This window comes from Cavia porcellus, unplaced genomic scaffold (genome assembly GCF_034190915.1).
Source record: "Cavia porcellus strain 051 isolate PalLab524CR breed Dunkin Hartley unplaced genomic scaffold, mCavPor4.1 scaffold_20, whole genome shotgun sequence".
NCBI classification, from domain to species: domain Eukaryota; kingdom Metazoa; phylum Chordata; class Mammalia; order Rodentia; family Caviidae; genus Cavia; species Cavia porcellus.
In genome coordinates, this window is record NW_026947503.1 from 34,759,434 (window position 1) to 34,780,951 (window position 21,518).

Consider the following 21,518-nt stretch of genomic DNA (forward strand, 5'->3'; position numbering starts at 1 on the left):
AACCCACCGCTATTCTCAGCCCTGGGGAGAACTGATGGAGAAGCCAAGAAAAGCAGTCACGAACACAGCACTCAGTGTCAGCACCTGACATTTATTCAACCCCAAGGAAGCAAATGTGAGCACTGTCACCCGTGTTTCCCTGATGAAAACACTGAGGCACAGAGAACTTCCCCATGTTCATGGGGCTGGTTTTCAGGGTGGGCTCACAACAGCATGGCCCAGAGTCTCATAGCGACTGCGCTAGCAGTTAACCACTCAGGTAAATATGGAGCCCTCTGCAGAGGTTTCCATAAAGCAAGGGATCCTCATCTCCTACAGATATTCAGACTCTCCAAATCCATCCTTGCCCACGTTTGGGGAGGCAGAGGTGGTGCAGGGAATACACTGCATACAGAGAAGAGAAGAAAGAATGTGGCACTTTTGTGCAATAAGATGGGGGTTTCCACGCATGGATGACTTCAATAAAATAAGCAGGAAAGACTCAAAACCACAGACAGTGAAAAACAATGGTAATCCTAGCACTCAGGAGGCTACAGTGAGAGGACTGCAAGTTTGAGGTCAGCATGGGCCACTTAGCAAGTTCAAGGCCAGCCTGGATTACATAGTGAGGTATTGTCTAAAAACCAAAATAGCAACAACAATGAGCTCTTCACACCACCAGTTTTCTTTATGAAATACTCAGCTGCATAGTGATTATCAGAGGTGTCTGTGTGCGTATGTTTGTATGCATGGATGCATGCATGTGTGTGTGTGAGTAATAAGAATTCTAAGCTATATGTTTAGAAACTAGACAAAAACTGGCCAGCTGCGATACAAGACACCAGGAAGACTATTCTCATTATTAGAAGCCTCAGGGATGAAGTTTCAACTAGAGAATTCTGGGGTGTGCAGTGCGGATTTGCCCTGCATGTCTGCTGCAGCAGGTGATGCTAGGGTAGAGGTGGCAGCTCTTGCCCAGCCAGCAGTGAGCATCTGGGCTGCACAGGGCCTAGCCCAATTGCTCACAGGTTTGTGGTCCGTTCCTTCTCTTTTTGGGGTAGAATGTCACTGTACAGATTCTGTCATGAGGGTGAAGAGGCCAGGCCAATGGTCACAGAGGTCCTTCCCTTTATTTATGGAGAAGGGACTCCAGGGGAGCAAACCAGGAGAACTGTCCCTTCACAATGGACAAAAGTTCTCTTTGTCAGTGGGATGGGCTGCTAACCTGTATTTATAATAATTAACGTAATACAGACTCAATCAACAAATGAATTTGATGCTGATCAAAAAGACAAAATAATCTTTCCTTTAAAAACATTATATTGAATTTAATATAATAGAGTGGCACTGGGGCTGGGGATTTAGCTCAGCAGCATAAGTGCCTGCCTTGCAAGCAGGCAGTCGTGAGTTCGATCACCAGTACTGGTAAAAATGAAAAAGACAAAATAATAATAATAATAATAATAATAATAATAATAATAGAGTGGCACAATGCCATTATGTTGAAAAATATAAAAAATTTTAGTGTATCAGGTTATTGCTTAAATTCTGGGTTTTCAATTACCTTTTCCCACTTTTAGCTACCCCCAAGTAGACAAAATATATCTTAGGATAATCTCATACAATAATTCCTTGAGGTATTAATCCTAAAATTCTTTTCTTGGTCCAACTAAATGTACTATTGAATATGAAATGAAATTACTAAACTCTGGGCAATTTAAATATACTCCAGGATTATCCTCCATAAATTAAAGCCAGTTTTCCTTATTTTCCTTCCAACCTGTTCATTACTATGTAATACATAATATACACACTAATATTATAATTATATGTACAAATATATATATGCCTCTACCATTGCTGGAAATTGTGTTTTCTTGCATTGTTTTCCCTTAAATTATGCTGCTAAGATTTTCTTAGAAATAAACTAAAATAGGTGCTTTTAAACAGTACTCTCTCTCCTCTCTGATCATGAGCTCCCCAACTCCCTTGCCTCTATAACCACCCATATAAATACCATAGAGTTGTCCAGGAGAACATGGCGGACAGATAGTAGCAGCTACTGAGGCTCTCTGAGAGACCCAGCTTAGAATCCAGGAATGGTGTGGAGTGAGGAATCCTAATCAAGAGGAGATATACCCTGCTGACCCAAGAACAAACTGGGCTGAGAGAAACCAACTGGGAATGCAATCCTGGTGCTATAACAGGAACAGATAAAGCCTCAGTGTGGAAGCTGGAGCCCGTGCCATTGGAAGACACGATTTGGGTTTCCTGCCGCTGCTGCTGCGTCTGAATGGGCTCGGCAGGGAGAGAGACGCACGAAAGCTCTGAGAACGGGAATCGATGAACGGAGTTGAGAGTGGGACGGGCGGGGAGCTGTGCATCGACCTGCGGTGAGTGAGGGAAATGGGGACTCTTCCATGGTCTAGGAGGCTCCAACAGAGGACATTCTGGGACCAGGCAGACTTGCCGGAACAGGGCGCTGTAGTGACCTCAGTCACATATCCCCCTCTCAGGCGGGATTGGTGAGCAGTGCCTAGCCTACGTGACGCTGTTGGCTGAGACCCAGTAGGCTAGCATAACCCAGGTCCAAGTGCCTGGAGGTGCACCCTAGCGGTGAAGCCTTCGGTAGGTTGACCTGGAGGGGGCGGGCCCCTGCATAGGCTGCCCTGTCCGTAACTCCTTGGTGAGCTGCAGTGGGTGGGAACACCTAGCCGGCGCAATTCAAACAGACTGTGGCTGACAGGTAAGGAAGCTTGGCCTCCTATATACGCTTGTATTTAAGGAACAAAGAATATGGGAAGAGGGAGCAACAAGAAAGGCTCCTCGGCCCCCAATCCTGAGAAACAGGCAATAGCAGACACAGCACCAATAGACATAAGGCACTATCTCCAGAGCCTCATAGATGAGTTCAGGAATGAAGTTATTAATGACCTGAAGCAAGACATAAGCGGAATAGTTAGAGAAATGCTAAGCACCACCCAAGAAAAAACAGATGGTGGAATGGACGAACAGAAAAAAAGGGCAGAATTGTTTGATGGAGAAAATAGAGAAAACATAGAATATGTGAAGCAGTTTCAAAGAGATTACCAGGAAACTAAAAACTCTATTGAAAACTGGCATAACAGCTTGAAAGAAACTAAGGATAGATTATCTGAACTGGAGGGCAGATTTGTAATATGAGAGCATGAAATGAAAAACTTCTTAAAAATAACAAAGAAACAAACAGCAATAATACAAAGACTAGAAGATGATAAGAGGATCTATAACTTAAGAATAAAGAATATAAAAGAAGAGGTAGGGACACTAACAAATGAACTACAAAAGCTATTTGCAGAAATAATCCAGGAGAATTTTCCTAATTTAGCAAAAGGTAAAGATATTCAGATGTATGAAGCATACCGGACCCCAGCCACCTACAACCCAAACAGAGCTACACCCAGGCATATAATAATCAAAATACCAGAAATCCAATATAAGAATAGAATATTAAAAGCTGTCAGAGACAAGAAACAGATCACTTACAAGGGAACACCCATCAGAATTACAGCAGACTTCTTGGCACAAACCATCAAATCATGAAGAGGGGGGAAATAATTCAAGCTTTGAAAGATAATAACCTCCATCCAATATTGATATATCCTGCACAACTATCCCTGGAAATTGATGGAAAAACAAGGTGCTTCCAGGATAAAGAAGAACTAGGGGAATATGCAACCACCAATTCAACCCTACAGAGAATACTGCAGGATATTCTAAAAAGAAAAATACGAAGAATCCAGAAATAGTGGCAGAGAGGTCACAATGAATGGAGCAGAAAACAAAATGAAGAAGACAAACTGACAACTAATGACAGAAAAAGAGCTCAACAGAAATGAGGCAGAGAAGATTGGATGATAGGAACAGCTATTTTGGAGAAAATGATGTCATAATAGGTAACGCTGATTTAATATCATCTTGTTTTGAAGTCCCATCAAGCTTCTGTTCTTCTGTTTCCATAGGTCTTAACATATTGTATCTTATTGGATTTTATTATATGTCATAGTATAAACAAAAACTTTTATAGACAAGGAGATTATACAGAAACCATTGTTCATTTTCTGATAGTTGATTCTAAATACCCTGTAATATTGTCACTCTCTTGAATGGTTTTACATTGTTTTGATATATTTGATGCTACAGTATACAAAGTTACACTCAAAGATTTCAAGGAAAGAGACAATATGGTAACTACTTTTATGTCGGGATTATCTTGTGGTGAAACACTATTTTGCTTAAATGGTTATGTTTTAATCTGCGATGTTTTGTTGTTATGCCCTCTTTTATCTCAATCTCCATTTTATTATTTACTTTTTTATCCTTTTAATTAAGGGAAAAATAAAAAATAGCAGGATATATTACAGTAACCCACTTTGATTTTCTATTAATTTGATTTGAAGCCCTGTATTGCTCTCACCATCTTGTTTTGACTGACATTCCTCTATTCTGTTTTGCTTGATAGTACCAGGTTAGAAAGTTTAGGCAACAGCTGTGAAGATAGTGGGATTCATTATGATGCCCATTCTGATTGACTATTATCTACTTTTGAAGACCTGTAATGTCTCCAATGTTTTGGTTCTGTTGGTTTCGTTCTTTACTGTTTTGTTCAATTTTATTCTAACTGATGATATAGGCAATTCTATTGGAGATAGCGGGAGGCATTATGGTAACCACTGTTGATCACCTTGTATTATGTTTTTACATTATCTATTATGTCCACCCTTTTGATTTGACTGACTCTGTTCTGTTATGTCACATTTGGTTTTACTTTCTTCCAAAAAAGTAATAAGAACTGTGGGAGTAATAAAACACAAAAAGTGTAATAGTCATTGTACAAAAGAGAGGAAAAGAAAGTGCTCTAAACGATATAACTGCATGTATATTTAAGTGTATATGATAGACAATGATATTACTGAGTTTTGTTGGATCATTGAACAGAACTGTTTGCAGTCTCACTGCTTGAATGTCCACTTTATAAGCTTTAATTTTGTAACTTGAACAACTATTTCTAAGATGACAATATGTAATCCATTAACTAGTGATTTCCTACTCTTTATTTTTTTCTGATATTCTGTGTAACTTGTACCCTTTTCTGCTTTTTTTCTTTTTCTCCTTAAATAAAATTAAAAAGAAAAAAAAGAAAAATAAATAAATACTATAGAGTTCTTGTCTTCACAGGAAACCCCAGAGATGGAAAGAGCTATTCAGGTGGCACATGCCTGCCACTCAGGTTGCCAGCTTCAGGGAGACAGCATCCAGGGAAACTTTTGGTGACAACATGGTTTGGAGTGAGTGGAAAAATAGGAGTTGAGGGCTGCAGCCTGCTTGCTGGGCCCCATGCAAGTCACTGTAACTCCTGTGACCTATCTGTCCCTCAATATCCTGAATAGGATGAAGGAGGACAGGTGGAGCACAATGAGAGACTTTGAGAACTTTTTATGTAACACAAGGCTTGGGTATAAAAAGATCTCAAGGTTATCTCTGAGGCCAAAGCCACAGCACCTTCCTGTGGCAATACTGTGTGTGTGTGTGTGTGTGTGTGTGTGTGTGTGTGTGCGTGTGCGTGTGCGTGTGCGTGTGTGTGTGTGTGTGTGTGTGTGTGTGTGTGTGTTCAGTACCAAGGACAGCACCCATGCTCTAGAAGTGAAAGAAGAAGATGGGCTCCCCAACATTGTAAATCCCCGTCCAATCCATGGGCCTTTGAGGCAGGGGATTTGAAGAGCAGAGACCCCCAAAAACCACAGCTGAACTGAGGAAAGGGAAAGGCCATTCTTTCACTCTGGGACTTAACTATCTGTTCATCTTGCCTCTGACTTCTGCACCCATTTTATCTTCAAATGAAAACCCAAAAAGCCAGGGAGCAGTGGCCAATAATGACTGAAGCCTGCGGTCAAGTTTATTTCTCTTAAGCCAACCCTCTCCACTAGCCAGAACTGTGACTTAGGCTTTACCTGGGCTTGCTACTTAATATGGTCTCAGTCTCATCAGAAGCCATTTCTGATTGGCTAACTGTCCACAATCTGCTGGAGCTCATGAAGTTGTCTCCCGTTCCCCATCAGAGAAAGGCTTCCAGCAGAAGGGGAAAAATCAATGCTCCCAGTTCTAACCATCTCATCTTCCCATGCTCCCTCACACGAGGGCCTTCTTGGAACTCTTTAGTTCCTAAAGATCTGTCCCTTCTGGCAGGACCAGACACAATAACAGAAGGTCAGAGCAGGAAGGGACTGAGATCATCTGGTCCAGGGAATGACTTGGAATCCTACACAGATGGCCTAGAGCCATCAGAGGGGTGAGCAGGGTGGAAAGCAAGTGGGCTGGTCCTCTTGCATTACCAAGCAGTTTCAGCTCTTAAGGTTTCTGGAGGAAAGACCATGAAAGATTTTGATAAAATAAAAGGTTCTATACTTTTAAAACACTAAGCTAGTTTTAGGATTATTACAGATTCAAAGGTGCTTGAAAGAAATAATACAGAGTATCCAGTTTTCTTCCATGGAGAAATCATAAAACTGTATAGTTCAGCATCACATCCCAGACACGATGTGTCTATACAGTGAAGATACAGAATCCTTGTATCAAGGACGCCCCTGTGGCCCTTCTGTAGCCATATCCACTTCGCTCCTGCCTCTCTGCCTCCACTAATCCCTCAGCTACTTACTGCTTCCTGTGTCTGTAATTTTGTCCCTTCAAGTACATTATATAAATGGAATCATAGGGGACTGGCTTTTTTCTTGGTATAATTGTCTGGATACTCACTGAGCTATGTTTTGTCCTTTGGGCCTTTCTTTGCTCACAGTGGGCTTAACCACTCACCCACTGAATAACATCTGGGTAGCTTCCAGTTTTCTACTAGCTCAAAAAAAGCTGCTATAAACATTTGAGAACAGGTTTCTGTGTGAACATAAGTTTTCATTTCTTTTGGATAAACACCCAGCAATTGCTAGATCACATGGTATATTTGCAGGCTTCTTTTTCTTCTTCTTTTTCCTTTTTTTAAGAATAAAAATGACAAACTATTTTCTAGAATGGCTGTAGCATTTTACATCCCCACAAGCACTGTACATGTGGCCCAGGTTTCCTCTGCATTCTGACCAGCTGGCCCCACTGTGTGCCTCTGAAAGGATTCAGAGAAGCAAGTAGGTGTTTTTGACGTTAGTTGGAATGATAAAAGAATGAGAACCAAAGAAGTCTGCAATAAACAACCCCAGTGCAGACTAATCACCAAGTGCTGTCCTCCTGGGCACCTGGGCCCTGGCCCATCACACAGAGCTTCTTAGGCAGAGCACAGGACCCCAGCATCATCTTGCTGATCTCTGCCTCCCTAGGGATGTGTAGCTAAGGCAGGGGAGTTGGAGAGCATTACAGGAGACAGCCACCCCTTCATCTTGACTTTGCCTCAGCTTCTCCATGAAACTAATTCCCCCCATGGATCAAGGTGGGTTAGCAGAGCAACCCTATCATCCCAAAGGCCCCAAAAAGCTCATTAGAGTTGGTATCACTAAAAGAAAAGGGTGTGCTAGGAAAAGCCTGCCCAGCCTGGCCTACGCCAGTTCAATGTGATCTCAGCCATCTTTACTGAATGCCCAATGCATGCATGGTCCTAGAGCCGAGGGGACCAGGGATGTGCAGCCAGCCTCGGCTCCCTACTTAGGGTTGATCTGTTGGCTGAGGGTAGATACACATGAAACTGTGTGAGTGAAACATGAGCTACTGTGAAGGTGTCTGCCTGGATGAGGAGATGCACTGAGGAGCAGCTGGGTGTCCTCAGAGGGGATAGGTATCCCTAAGAATTGGTCATGTGTGCTAGTCTCTGGTCAGCAGGGGGCCTTGGAAGACAGATGGACTAAATCATCTCCTCAGAGTCCCACCCAAAAGATGGTCTCTTTGGCAATTAGCCCCTAGATCTCCCTCCATCAGAGGGCCCTAAAGCATAGGTGGGAGCAAGATAAAAATAATGTCACAGCCCAGATACCCTGGACTCTTCTGGTCACACAAAGGATGCTAATCAGTTCTGATTCCTACTTCGAGGGCATCAGGGGATGGTGTCTCATGAGGGCAAGTCAGGGGCACCAGGCTGGTGCAACCACTGATGGGAGCCACCAGGAGCCATGGATGTAAAGGGCAGAAGCATGAGTAAGGAGCCTGGCCTCACAGTGCTGAGCTTCGGTGCCAGCGCTGAGTGCCCACCTGAGCTACAGCAAGTGTTGTTCTTGCAGTCCTACTGTTGGTACTGAGCTGATTTAGTCCTTCAATGTCTCAATATCAGGTTTTCATCACAGAAATGAGGCACTTAGGAGATCTCACTTAAATTCAGGCCTCCAGTCGCTCTTGCCTCCCCACCTGCCTTCCTGTGCAGAATGCGACATGGCACCCAGGTGCATGCCTCAGCCTCCCTCAGGAAGTGGGGCTCCACTCACCTCCCCATGCAGCCTGTACCTATCCCATGTCTGATCTCTGGCTTCCTGTGGACATGTGCCCTGAGCTGGGCATTCCTTCACACCTGGGCCTTGTCCTTCTAACCAAAGCTGAGGCTGCTAGAGCAGGCCATGGCATCAGGCCTGCCTGGGGCTTAGCACTAGGCCCCTGCCAGCACTGCTGCTTGGTGACTGTCTAGGAAATCCTGACTGTAAACACCGGCCCTCTCCAGCCTTAGGAGGTGTTGCTGGCTCTCAGCAGCTTTCCACAGCACAGGGGCGTGGCTCCACCAGGCTCAGGCAAACCAGTCCTCTGCAGGCCTTTCCCCACTCCAGACCCAGGTCCTGAAGGCCTCATGCCTAAGACTCACAAGGCACGGATTTTGTAGTTGCACAGCGGGTGTCCCTTCAGGGACCTGCCACTCTTTTGCTTTCTCCCTCTGAAATGAGAAGATGGGATCCTGTTGTGACTTCCTTCCTAAGCCACAGCTTGGCAGTAGTGGCACTGCCAGTGGTCCTATGGCTTGTCAGAAGCCCCTCCCAGGAGCTTTGGTCTCTGACATGTCAGGGAAAGAGGTGCCTTTATACGCAGAGACCTCCATCTCCTCTTGCCTAGGGCTCCTCCCCTTCAGCATCTCAGTTCCACCTGCCAAGAAAGGACCTTTACACTTCATCTTTCGTGTGATTACATTTCATTTTGCAGGACCCACACCCTACCCTAAACTTCCCATCTGCTTCCCAAAGGTGGGACTGGGCTCTTTAATGCCAGGTGGTTGGGCGGGGGGGGGGGTTCGTCCACACATACCCCTGTTAGGGGCAGCATCCCACAAGCTCCCAGCCCTGCTCCACCAGCCTAGGCCTCTGTCCAGCTTCCCACCCTCCCTCCTCCAGGTGGTTAAAACAAGCCAATCAAGGGCAGCTCAGAGGTAGGGGACAGATCAAGGCTGGGGCTAGGAGAAGGATACTTTTTCAACCCTGGGACCTTTTAGAAGTGACCGGGTTAGAGGATGGGGGGGGGGGCAGAAAAGGTGATAAAGGGGAAAGAATAGGAACCCTACACTGGGAGATTCCAGAACCAGATACCTGCTGGACAAATGACAGCGCTACCACTGACCAGCCTCTGATGTCCTCCATCTAAGGGCTCCAGTCCTGCCCTGGAGCCCTCTCTTTGGTGTGAAGCCCCCATACTTAAGCCAACTTTGCTGCTTGAGAGTTAAGAGGGCCTTCAGATGAAGAACCCAGAATAATAAGCAGAAACAAGAGAGCTGCTGATGTGCAGGGTTGAGCTGAGGGTCTGGAAGCACATCAGGGTCCTTGGCTAAGCCTGAGGCAGAGACAAAGGCCTTTTGGAAGGTCACGTGATTCAGTAGGGCAGGTCAAAGTGCCCTGTGGGTGTCGGTCAGACATGAGGTCATGCACCTCCATAGGCCTTAGTTTCCTCATCTGCAAACTGCATGAGGGTGCTAGAAAGACTTCCAGAATCTTCTCTGATTTTCATCTGAGGAAACTGACACCTAATGAGGAAGAATTTGCCACTAAGTCTGTGGCAGAGTGAAAACCAGCATCTAGGGACCCTCTCTCACTTATTCAGGGCTCCTGCTATGACCTCCTTTCTAAACAACAATCAAATGCACAGATGCTCACTAATCCTGTAATCAGAGTGAACCATGGGGGACAACTTTCCCTCCTTACCATGGAACAGCAAAGTCTTGCAGCCTGAGAAGGGCCCAGAACCAAGGCCACTGGACATCTTCCCTCAGGACAGAATAGAGAAAGAATCGTTTACCCAGTACAAGGGGCTAAAGTTGGACCAAGCCAACGGGCCGGGTCACGTATCCCTGCAGCAATTGTGGGATCAGAAGCCATGGAATCTGTGAGGCAGGGCTGGACTAGGATAAATGGTTTTATCAGCTTCTAACCTCAAAGTTTCCTACCAGCAGGGATGAGGCATCAGCAAAACTAGCTGGACCGCCAGGGATGCGGAGGCCCTGTGGATCTGGAGGACAGCTCTTGAAGAGCAGCTGCTCCCTTCCTTCCTCCCGCCCCACCCAGAAGTGCTCAGGTCCTCACAAGTACTAGCAGGCTCCAGCTTACTCAAGGACAGTTGTGCACTAGGCTCCTCTGAGCTCCTCCCACAAGCTCTCCACTTACCTATCCTCTGTAGACCTGAAGCAAAAGTGATTTAAGTGTCCCACCAGCATCAAAATCCTGAGTCCCAGTGTTTTCCAGGTCTGTCAATGCTGGCCTCTAGTTTGGTCATCTAACTGCTGCATAATAATATTCCATGGTAGGGATATGCTACAGAGCACTCTCTACTTTGCTCTCAGTGGATATCTGGGTTGTTTCCAGATGTCTGTTATTACACACAATACTGCTACTTAAAGGAATCAATATGTTTTCTTGGAGATTAATCAATACATTATTGAATAATCAATGGATCACAGGAGAAATCAGAAAAAGAAATAAGAAAGTTTCCAGAATCACATGACAATGGAAGCATAATATACCCAGACCCATGGGATGCAATGAAAGCAGTATCTGTAAGTGCATATATAAAAAGAGCAGAGTGAACCTGAATACATAACTTAATGATGCATCTCAAGGTCCTAGAAAAGTAAGAATAATCTCAATCTGAATCTAACAGACAAAGAAATTGTAAAGATTGGAGTAGAAATTAATGAAATTGAGGCTAGAAAAAAATAACTTAACAGACTAATGAATCAAAGAAGTGATCTTCTGAAAGGATCAGAAGGGGATTTGCAGATAATTGGATGGGAGGAAGGGATAGGAAAGGAGAGAAGGTCAGGATGCAATATGTCTATGTACCAGTTAAGATAAATTTATTTATCTATGATATGTTTATGTACCAGTAAATATAAATATATTTATTATATATTGCAAAAACATACTGATAAAAATTGAAGGAAAAAAAAAAAAAAGAATGTGAAGGACGCTTTGCTGGGGCCAGGGAATTATGGAAGGCTTCCCAGAGGTACAGACTGCAGCTTTGATATCACACCTACCACTCAGGAGCCCACAAAAGCAAGACAAGTGACAACCCTAGACAGAGCCCAGAGTTGGTCCCCTACCTGCTGTGCAGGGGCTCGCCCTCGGGAGAAGGAACTGCCACCGTCCAGCTGCTCAGTGCAGTCCGCTGTCCACTGCAAGGCAAAAGGGAAGGGTCAGTGATGGCAGGACAGGCTTTCACTTTTCCAGCCTCCCAGGTGTACTCCTGCTCCTTGGCAAAAAGCCAGTGAGAACTCAACATTCTTAGTGGCAGCTCCTTCCCCACCAGCAGGTCTGCAAATGCCACATGAGGTGACTCCCTGGTATATGGCTGGGGAAGGTGAATTCATTCCCTTCGTCTAAATCTACTGAAGTGATGAGGATCCAATTGCATTCTAAAGTTAAAAGTATGATACCAGGTTTTCTCAGTTTTATACAACCAGCCCCATGTTTCACTGCCTGACCTGGCTCTAGCCATACTGATCCTTTATTATGTAAAGGCTAGAATCAGAGGACAGGTAAGTATGGGCAGCTTTTCTTGTACATCCAGCTCTGCAAGCTGATGAACCCTGCATTAGAGAAAAGCCCCAGGCTAGCCATCAGAAGCTGGGCTCAAGCCCAAAGGACTGGGAGAATTAATATGTCCCTAAATGTGGTCTGAAAGCCACCTGTCTGAGAGTCCCAAAGTCTGCCATACAGAGGACCCTAGGCACCCAGACCTTATACCGACTGAATTAGACCCAGAAGGCTGGGCTGAGGATCACTATGTTGACAAGCTCCCCAGGTGATACACCAGAAGTTAGAGTGCCACTTAAGCCATGTAATCTCCCAAGCTTCATTTTGTCATCTATAAAATAAGACTGTGATGCTGGGCAACTCTGCAAGGTAGAGATGGGGGACTTTAAGCTATAAAAGCACCATGCAGGCAGGTGGCAGGCGCAGAAAGGCTCATCCTGTGTCAAATACTATTTAGTGGCATTTCTACTGCTGTGTTAAATGTTAGCTACTCTCTCTGCTGAACATGGATCTTAACCTACACTTTGTGTGATATGTACAACACAGAGGGAGCTCAGTCTCTATGTTTGACATCTCTGGTCAAAACTGTTGAGTGTGGAGGGTTTCAGGTTAATACAATCCTGTTTTCCTAAAACACTGGGTGGGCACCACCTCCTGACAGCAAGTCAAGGACACAACCTTTGTTCAAGAGACTTTTTATTATATTGATGATACACGTTGGGTCTAAGTATGCTACAGAGCACAATTATCCAACCAAAATAAAATGACAGCCACAGATAAGATGTTTTTCTGATGATTAGATTTCAAAAAGAAAGACAAAATCAAGTTAAATAATAAATTTTACTTAACCCATGATATCTAAAATATAGGTAATCAATAAAACAAATTCTTGATGAGATATTTTACAATTTTCTTGCCATATAGAAGTTTTGAAACCCACTAATCACACATCCCAGACTTGGCCACATTGCAAATGCTCAAGAGCCACACATGGCCAGTGACTGGTGTCGGACAAGCTTTAGAGAGATGGGCAAGGCAGCAGGTCCACTGCTTGCCCATCCCTGCCCATCCATCTGCTGAGGGCAAACTTGCCAGCCTCCGTGTAAGCAGGCTTTCAGCTGACTCAGCCAGGAGACAGGAAGAAGGAAGAAGCTAACCATGCTCCCTCTGTCGCTCAACTGTCTTTGCCTCGAGTGGCATTACTAGCAGTGACTGGGTCTTCAGGGCTCTTTCACTCACTGACTGGCTTCTGTCCTTGGCCCTGGGGCAGGGCTCTCGCAACTCCATCTCCTCCCCTGTGCCTCACGTTTAGAGACAAGTAACAGCTACATGTGGCTGCTAATTTCTGATAATTGAGCTACAGAGCTCTTTCATCATCTAGGTAGAGATGCTCTGCATTAAATCCCCCGGTGGATAATTGTAGTCACAAAGTATCTCCCTCTACACATTTATTAATTGAAAAAATAAGAAACTCAGCTTTTACTTTAACCAAGTGAGCGAGGCTAATATTGCCAGTAATAAGATGTATGAACATCATAGGCTCCTAATCGGCTGAGCACGGCACATCGCTTCTGAGGTACTCGTCCCTGAAGTCCACAATCTCAGTGTCATCATAAGAACACCAGACAGGCCATGTTAATGAACTTTCCAGAACATAAGAAACTATCAAAATGTGGGGGAAAAAAAGAAAAGATCAAGAAAGTATCACAGAGTGGAGAATAAGGAGACAACAATTCAATGTCAATTTGGATCTTAGAATAGACAAAGGACAACAGTGGAAAAACTAATGAGCTCTGAGTAAAATCTGTAGTTAATAGCAGTGTACCATTGCTAATTTCTTGGTCCTGATCACTGTAAGATGTTCATCTTAGAAGGTGGGCTGCAGGGAACACTTGAAATGATTTTGCACCTTGGCTGTAAGTCTAAAATAATTTCAAAGCAAAAAGTGATATATATGTACACACAAACATACATATGTTATGTATACATATAGACATGTATTATGTAGACACTATGTACACATATGCATGAATATAAGTATGCATGCGTATACATTTTGGATTAATACATATATGTATATATGCATGTACATGTGTTTATGTATATAATGTTAACACTGCTAGTGGTTTTTTCTATACTAGGTGGAGCCTGGCTGATAAGGTGGGGACAGCTAAGAGTTAAGGGGACTACTGCTGGTCCTACCCTAGGATAGACTCTCAGAAAAAGCTTTTCCTTTTCCAAGTGCCCCAAATATCTAAACTCGAGTGCCAATGTGGGTCAGCCTGGCCCCTGGCAGGGTGGACTCTCCTGGTGAGTATACCTAGAGATCAGGCTGCAGGCATGGTTGGATGCAGGCTTTTCCCTTGTGATAAACTGTCATGCAATGTCTCTAAGGTCCAGGGATGGTCTTGCATTGTCAAAGGTCCTAACTCCACATTTGCCAGGCAAAAGTCATCTCCTGAGTCACTTCTGTGTGAGAGCCACAAAAAGCATAGGCCCTTGTTGGGTAGTGAGCATGCTGCCCCACAGTGAAGCAGGAGAGGTCAGGATACACGCAGGGATGAAGAAGGAGCATAGACCCAGAGGAAAGGGACATGGGCAGCCGAGGTCCTGAAGAAGAGTAAACCCAAGCTTACAAACAGCTGTAGGGGGCATCTGTCAGCTTAGGGCAGACTGTTCAATCAGGCCAAAGAAGTCTGAGACATTTCCTCTTCGGACTTGAGCTGAGTTTGAGACCCTTCTCAGGACCGCAAAAGATGGCACTGACCCAGTTGGGAAGGGGTAGGGGTTAGTTAGTTCCTCGATTGTGGTAATGCAGATGGAAATGAAGAAAGGGACCTAGCATGTGGAAGAGACAAGCAGTCATAGAGAAAGTCGGGCAAGATGATAAAGCCCACAGAACCCACTCAGCAACTGATGGGCAGGGCTGGATACAAGCACAGTTTCCTTCAGAGCCTTCTGGGCACAGAGCTTGAGGCACAATGTGGTCAAGTAACTTGTCCAGCTCTGGCAGAATGAGCAATCGGCATAAATAGGTGTTCACTTACACAGCCAGACAAAATAACTGCTGATAAAGGCCACGAATGCACTCAGATCCATAAAGATCACAGCCAATTTTTTTCTTTCTGCTATAAAGGATTTTATTGGGAAAACTGGTGAAATATAGGAGCTGCAGATTACAGTATTATATCAGTGTTTACTTCCTATAATACGATTACCTAAGGGAATATTCTTGTTCTTAGGAAGCACACTGGTGTTCAGGTGTAAAGTGGTGTCATGTCTACAACTGATTCTCAAATGGCTCAGAGAAGAGATACCTCTCTGTCTCTCTACATATACTTAGATAGAGATGCATAAAGATATAGATAGTACATGCTGTTTATTTATTTAGAACATAAATATGATAAAATATTAGCAGGGTAAGGAATATGAGAATTCTTTATAATGTGATTGTGATTTTTTATATATATTTGAAATAATTTCAAAATGAAAAAGTTATCTAAAGGGTCAGTTTACCCAAGACCTCCTAACTTCCCCATATAAAGAGCATCAGGACCACCCAATGGGAAGTCTCAGGTCTCCATCTCTCTTGTTTCCTTAGAGAAGAGGCACAAGTCCTCCCAGGCCCGAGGGAAGCCCTGACAGCTGGGTGCTCATCACGCTCCTCCTGCCCTCTACTCACTCTGCTTGGCCTCAGTGCTGAGCCCCACACCAGAGCTTTGTGTTCATCATTCCCTGCGCCTTGAATGCTGTTTCCCAAGTGGTCTCACTTTCTTACCTTCTCCGAGTCATCTCTCAAAATCCTCCTTCCAACTGCTAGCATTCTGCCAACTTCCTGCTTCACCCAAGAATATTCACCTCCTAACATCTGATTTCCTGTCTTTCCCAGCAAAAGGAAGTGCCAGGGATAGGATGGCTGGTTTTGTTTATGACTTTGCCCCAGAGTCTGAGTGAATAAACATCAGCTCCAATATATTTTACTACTACTACTTAGCCTATAGTACCTGGCAGAAAAAGAGCTGATTGAAGCAATTATACTATATTCTAAAGAGCCAACAATGTCTAGGAGACAGTGCTAAGTAAAAGAGCAAGATAAGGCTTACATGTATAGGAGTACAACTTTATTAAAGGTGTATAAAGGCAACAATAATATAAAAATTATATTAATCCTTGTCACAAAATGATAATGGATTCCCCCCTGCCTTGTTTTCCAATTGTTTCCATTTCTCTAATTGTTGCTTTAAAAGTAGGATAGGTTTTAACTAGGCTTGGTGACCCCCACCTGTAATCCTAGCTACTCAGAAGGCTAAGACAGGAAGATCACAAATTTTAGGCAAGTCTGGGCAACTTGATAAGACTCCACCTCAAAATGAGAAATAAAAAGGGCTGGAATAGAGCCCTTTTTATTAGTGGTATAGCACGTGCCTAGCATGTGCAAAGCCCTGGGTTCAATCCCCAGTACTGAAAAAAGAAGTAAATAAATTTTAACCTATTTTTTAAAAGTGACTAGCAGAAAGATTAAAAAATGCTCAATTTTACTAGAAATTAGAGTGATGCAATTAAAACTACAATATGCCGTAACACACTGGTGGCAATGTAAAGACTAGAACAGTCACTTTGGAGAGCCATTTGGCACTAGCTGCTAAATTAATCCTGCTCCTCAGCATCTACCCACAGAAACATTTTTATTTGTGCAAAGGGAGGCGTGTCAAACAGTATGCACTGAAGCTTCCTGCCTTTCCAGGGGGGAATTTCAGAAGTGAACTGGATGCTCAGCACTGAGCGAATGTGTAAATAAATCCATACTATGAACCACTCTGCAGCCAGGAAACAGAACACACCAGATGTCTGAGCCTGGAAGAATTGCAGGGCATATGGTTAGATGAAAAATGAGCTATTGAACTACACACCCATGGACTCTCACATATGATTTGGAAATAATATATTTCTATAAGCCAATAAATATGTCAATAAATGTACATTTCAACAAATGTCATAAATGTCTAAAAAGGGTGAGGAAGCTGACTCGCCAATCTGATGGGAGATAGAGCTAAGGCATTGGAATGAAAGAGGTTTATTGTTAAGATCTGAATTCTTTTGTATGCTGCAAATGTATGCATATAGTACTTATATAATTAAAAATAAAAAATTTAAATAAGGCAGAAGTACATAATGAATCTGGTCAGCACAGGGTGCTCCTGCAAACTCACTTCCTCTGTTAAGCCTTTCATGGGTCATCTGCCATTGAACACTTCCTCTTACAAGCAAAGGCAGCAGGGAAAATGGGTAACAGGGCAGAAGGAAATGCAGAAAAGGATAAGGGATGAGAGAATGGTAAACAGTTAATGGGGAAGGCACAAGGGAGGGAGAAACATGAAGGGAATCAGAAGGAAAACCACGTTAGACATGCCAGCCAATGTGAATGCTCTCATGGCCAACACTTCTCTTCAAAAGACCGTTAGAGTTCCCAGAGTTTCCAAGTGCCCAACAGCCTCAAAAAGGGCTGCAAGAAGCGATCTTCATCCTTGGGGGTTCTTAATTTGGTCTGTTAAGAAGAACAGATTGGAAACTACATCTCCAGAAAATGTAGGTGCCTTTCACCAGGTCCCTACATCCTGTCTTTCCCAGAGAACGAAGCCCTGGGAGCTGGCCTCTGGAGGTCAGCATGAGTGTACCTCAGCGTCACGGGAGGCTTACCAAAATGTCAGCCCCCTACCCTCCAATCAGTGGAATCTCTGGTGCAGGGATCGTGCACTGAAACTCTTCAAAGTTCCTAATAATATGTGTAGCCTGTTGCAAACATCTCTAAAGCCTCCTGATGATTTATAAGGTCATCTACTCACATCAGAAGTGCCAAACTTTCCCCATCACAACATCCCAATCACTTCCATAAAGGATTACTGGCCAAAAAGATGCAGAGTCCTAATTCTCTTCTTATATGAAGAAATATATTAACTACCTAACCTCCCATCAGTCACAGCTCATAGTCCCCAGGAAGGTACAAGTAGCTGAGGTAGGGGTAGGGTTCTGGGGCCAGCTGGGCCACAACCACGTACATGATTTGGGAATTTTCCATCTCTGAGCCTCAGTTTTCCTCCAGCATACAGAGCTAGAATTTCCATCCCAAAGACAGAGTGAAGACAACTTTCAGGATGTGACTTTATTAACTTGGAATCCACTGGACAGTAGGTACTCTTAAAATTTGGTTCTTTTAAATATGATATTAGGAAATTTTTAATATAGTATTAATAAAAATGGATACTCATCTAAGGAAAGAGAAGCCCTATCCTTCTATCCATCCACCATTCACAAATCCATCCATCTTTACTTTCTTTCTTTTTCTTCCTTCCTTTCTTTTGCCTTCCATCCTCCCTCCCTTCCTCCTCCTTCTCCTTCCCCTTCTCCTCCTCCTCCTCCTCCCCTTTCTTGTTCCTCCTCTTTTTGAGACAGTGTCCTACTGTCAGCTCAGGCTGGCCTCAAACTCCTGGGGATTCTCCTGCCTAGTATGAGGATTACAGGTGTGTGTTACCACACTTGGCTCACCTTTACTTTCTAGCTGTCTCTGGGGGCAGAGATGGGAACACAACTATGAAAGTGTCATGAGATATTTTCTTCCTGAGTGTCCACTGTCATCTCACAGATGCTAAAAAGTAACCTCACGAACTGAAGAGCAACATTCCACTCCACTGCCTCAAGTCTTCTCAAGGTTTACCAGATTCTTAACAATTTTTCACTCCCAGAAACATCAAAACACCACCACAGACAGGCAGACAGGGACATTCTTTGAGTGGTTTTTTTTTTTTTTGGCTTTCATTTAAAAGTCATTAGATTAAATAAAAACAAGCAAAGTGCTTTGGTAGAACTCTTTCCCACAAAGTTGTGTCAGTAGAGATTGCTTTTTTATAAAAATATCTTAGGCAGACATGTCTAACTCTGGCCTGGGTAGAGCTGGCCACATCTGTGGCTCTTCTGAGTCTGTCCCTAGGCACACTGTGGGTATGGGCGTGGGGGAGGAAGGGGCCTAGAGGAGCAGGATGGAAAAGCCCCTCCTCTTCTAGTAGTACACAGGCCGATCTACGGTTCTGCCAAGTGTCTGCCTTCTTCCAAAGAATTTAGCAGCATGAATGAAGTTTAAGGAATGTTTCTGAAAGTTATAACCAGCAGCCTCCTCTTCCCCAACAAATGTCTGTTTAGAGGCTGCTCTGGAGTCCTGACTTGCCTCCCTCCCAGATCTGGGCATCTGCACACGAGTCGATCACGGCTCTCTTTAGTTTCTGCCCTTTCCACCCTCTCTAACCAAAGACATTGATTTTCCTTGGAAATTTTCCAACCCATCCTTCCTGCCTCCCCCTTCTATTCCAGGTCATGATACTGCTAACTGTACAGCACAGCAGTTTAAATCAAGAAACGAATTCACACAAATGAAGCAGCACACCCTCAGCCAACATCCTGGTACTCTCCTCACTTGCAGCTCATCAGCTCACCCACCTACTACCTTACACCTTCATTACTCCTGGATCACAGCCACCTCCCCTATCACCCTTTGGTCCTTTCCTGGGAATGTGGAAATTCAAGAGATGGTTCCAATATCCTGCCTTGGTCCCACATCCCCCGCTCCTGCTGGCTCTCACCTTTCAACACACTCCTGTGCTCCCACCAGTCCCTCCCTCACCAGCTCCTGCACATTCTCCTGCTCCCCTCCTGCACACCCTTCCTAGCTTTCCAACTCATGTCCTCTCTTTAGCTCACTAGGACTGCTAATCCTCTGACCCTAGTACCCTTCAGCTTCCACTACCTGCCTCTGGTGTCCACTCCCCTCCTCGTCTGGCTGGGTATCCAGCTACCTCACCATCTTTATACTCCCTCAGCCTTTCCCTCCTGGAGAAAGTTCAGCCCTGGTGAAGGTCACCTTTGTAACTCTGCACCTGCACTTTCATGGCTGAAAGTAGTGGAGGAAAACCACAAAGGTGCCACAGGTGTTATTCTAGATGACTGCTCAGGGACACAGAGAAGGCCATTGCTCTTCTCCCTTGGAGCATTCCCAAGAACATACTGTTAATGTCCGCCTTGATCTCACTTCCCCAAAACCACCTCATCTCTTCCTGTTTTACAACTGAACTCCTCTAGTGGGTAGTGGTTATAGGTCTGGTCTCCAACCAATTCCTCTGGTCCTTGACTCAACCACAGCTGGCTTCCACTTGTACCACTCAACTGAAGCCTCTCAGGTCACTGCCACCACGGCCCCACTGCTCAGTGCTTATTCTCGGCTCTCTTACATGGCCCAGCAACAGCATCCAAGGCAACCCACCCTCTCCCCACATCCCGAACACTTGCTTCCCAAAGGCTGCCCGCACTCTGTGCTGGCCTGGTTTTCCTCCAGCCTTCCTGGGTTCTCTGGATGCCTCTTCTGCACATCCCTTCCTTCCAGGGATTGGGGGACCCTAGAGCTCAGCCCTGCACCTCCTGCCTACACAACCCCATTCTGTCTCTGCCTCACTACCCAGCCTCCCTCTCCTCTGCTTTAGCATTCTGACTTCCTGGCTGGGCATCTGGACTCCTCTCCCAGCCCAATCCTTGGCACATGCTCATCTCTATCTCCAGATTGCGTTCCCCCCAATATGTACATGGCTTACCCTTTTCCATCTTTCAGTGACTTCATCCCTGACTACTCGATTTAAAACTGCAAACCCGCCCCACTAAACCCATGCTCATGGCTGCCCCTTTCCATTTTGCTTTATGTTTCTCTTTATGATGCAAGATTCGAATCCCCTGCACTAGAATGTAAGTTCCAAGAGGGTAGAGCTATTTGCAGTTTTGTTTAGTCCTAGATCCTGAGTCCTAAAGCAGTGCCTAGAATGGAAGGGATACTCAATATACTACCATGGATGAGGTGATGAACATATTACAGGTTTATACACAGATTTTAGGACTTCAAGGACACACAGGAAAGCATCACTCCACTTCTGCCTTTTCCACAGGGTTATTTTCTGCCTCTGCTCCCAGTCTGACTCCTGGTTTGAGTTATAGGAAAGCCACAGGGCTGTTCTGGCTTTTGAAACAGGAAAAGGATTGGGTTTTCTTCCGCTAAGACAGGGAGCAGATGGCTATATTCAGCTTTTCTCCATAGCAGGGCTCCCAAGTAGCTCTCTCTCTCCTTGTCATAGGAGTCCAACGTATGGGGTGGGGCACATACAAGAGGTGCACACTGGGACACTGAGTTTGGACAGGAGGGGAGGCCCTTGTGCTTCCCTGTGCAGGCAGCACCTGCCTATATGTGTCTTCTGCGCGTCATGCTCTGTCTTCCCTTCCCATATTTCTGAACAGCAGGACAATCCTCACTTTCCAGAAAAGAAAACTTGGCTTCAAAGAAACTGGGGGCTTTGCTCAAGGCATATGGGCAGTTAGGAGCAAATCTGGGATGAATTCTTGAGTGTATCTAATGCACATTTATGATATCAGGCAAAGACACACGTGACCCCCACATTGATATTTTATTCAGGAGAATACAGGGTTTCCAAAATTCAGCCTTCAATTTTTCAAATAAGGCTACCTCCCAACCAAAGCCAG

At 44.6% G+C, this 21,518-nt stretch overlaps 1 protein-coding gene across 4 annotated transcripts in view; it reads right to left on the reverse strand.

Annotated features, from left to right (window-relative positions):
- Ctif (cap binding complex dependent translation initiation factor) overlaps positions 1-21,518 on the reverse strand; it is a 288,191-nt gene that overhangs the window by 186,327 nt on the left and 80,346 nt on the right. For all 4 annotated transcript variants that reach the window (XM_005005538.4, XM_013157177.3, XM_063231710.1 and 1 more), the window contains exon 3: positions 11,519-11,590. In XM_005005538.4, the coding sequence (XP_005005595.1) occupies positions 11,519-11,590 (72 nt within the window). The remainder of the gene's footprint in view (positions 1-11,518; positions 11,591-21,518) is intronic.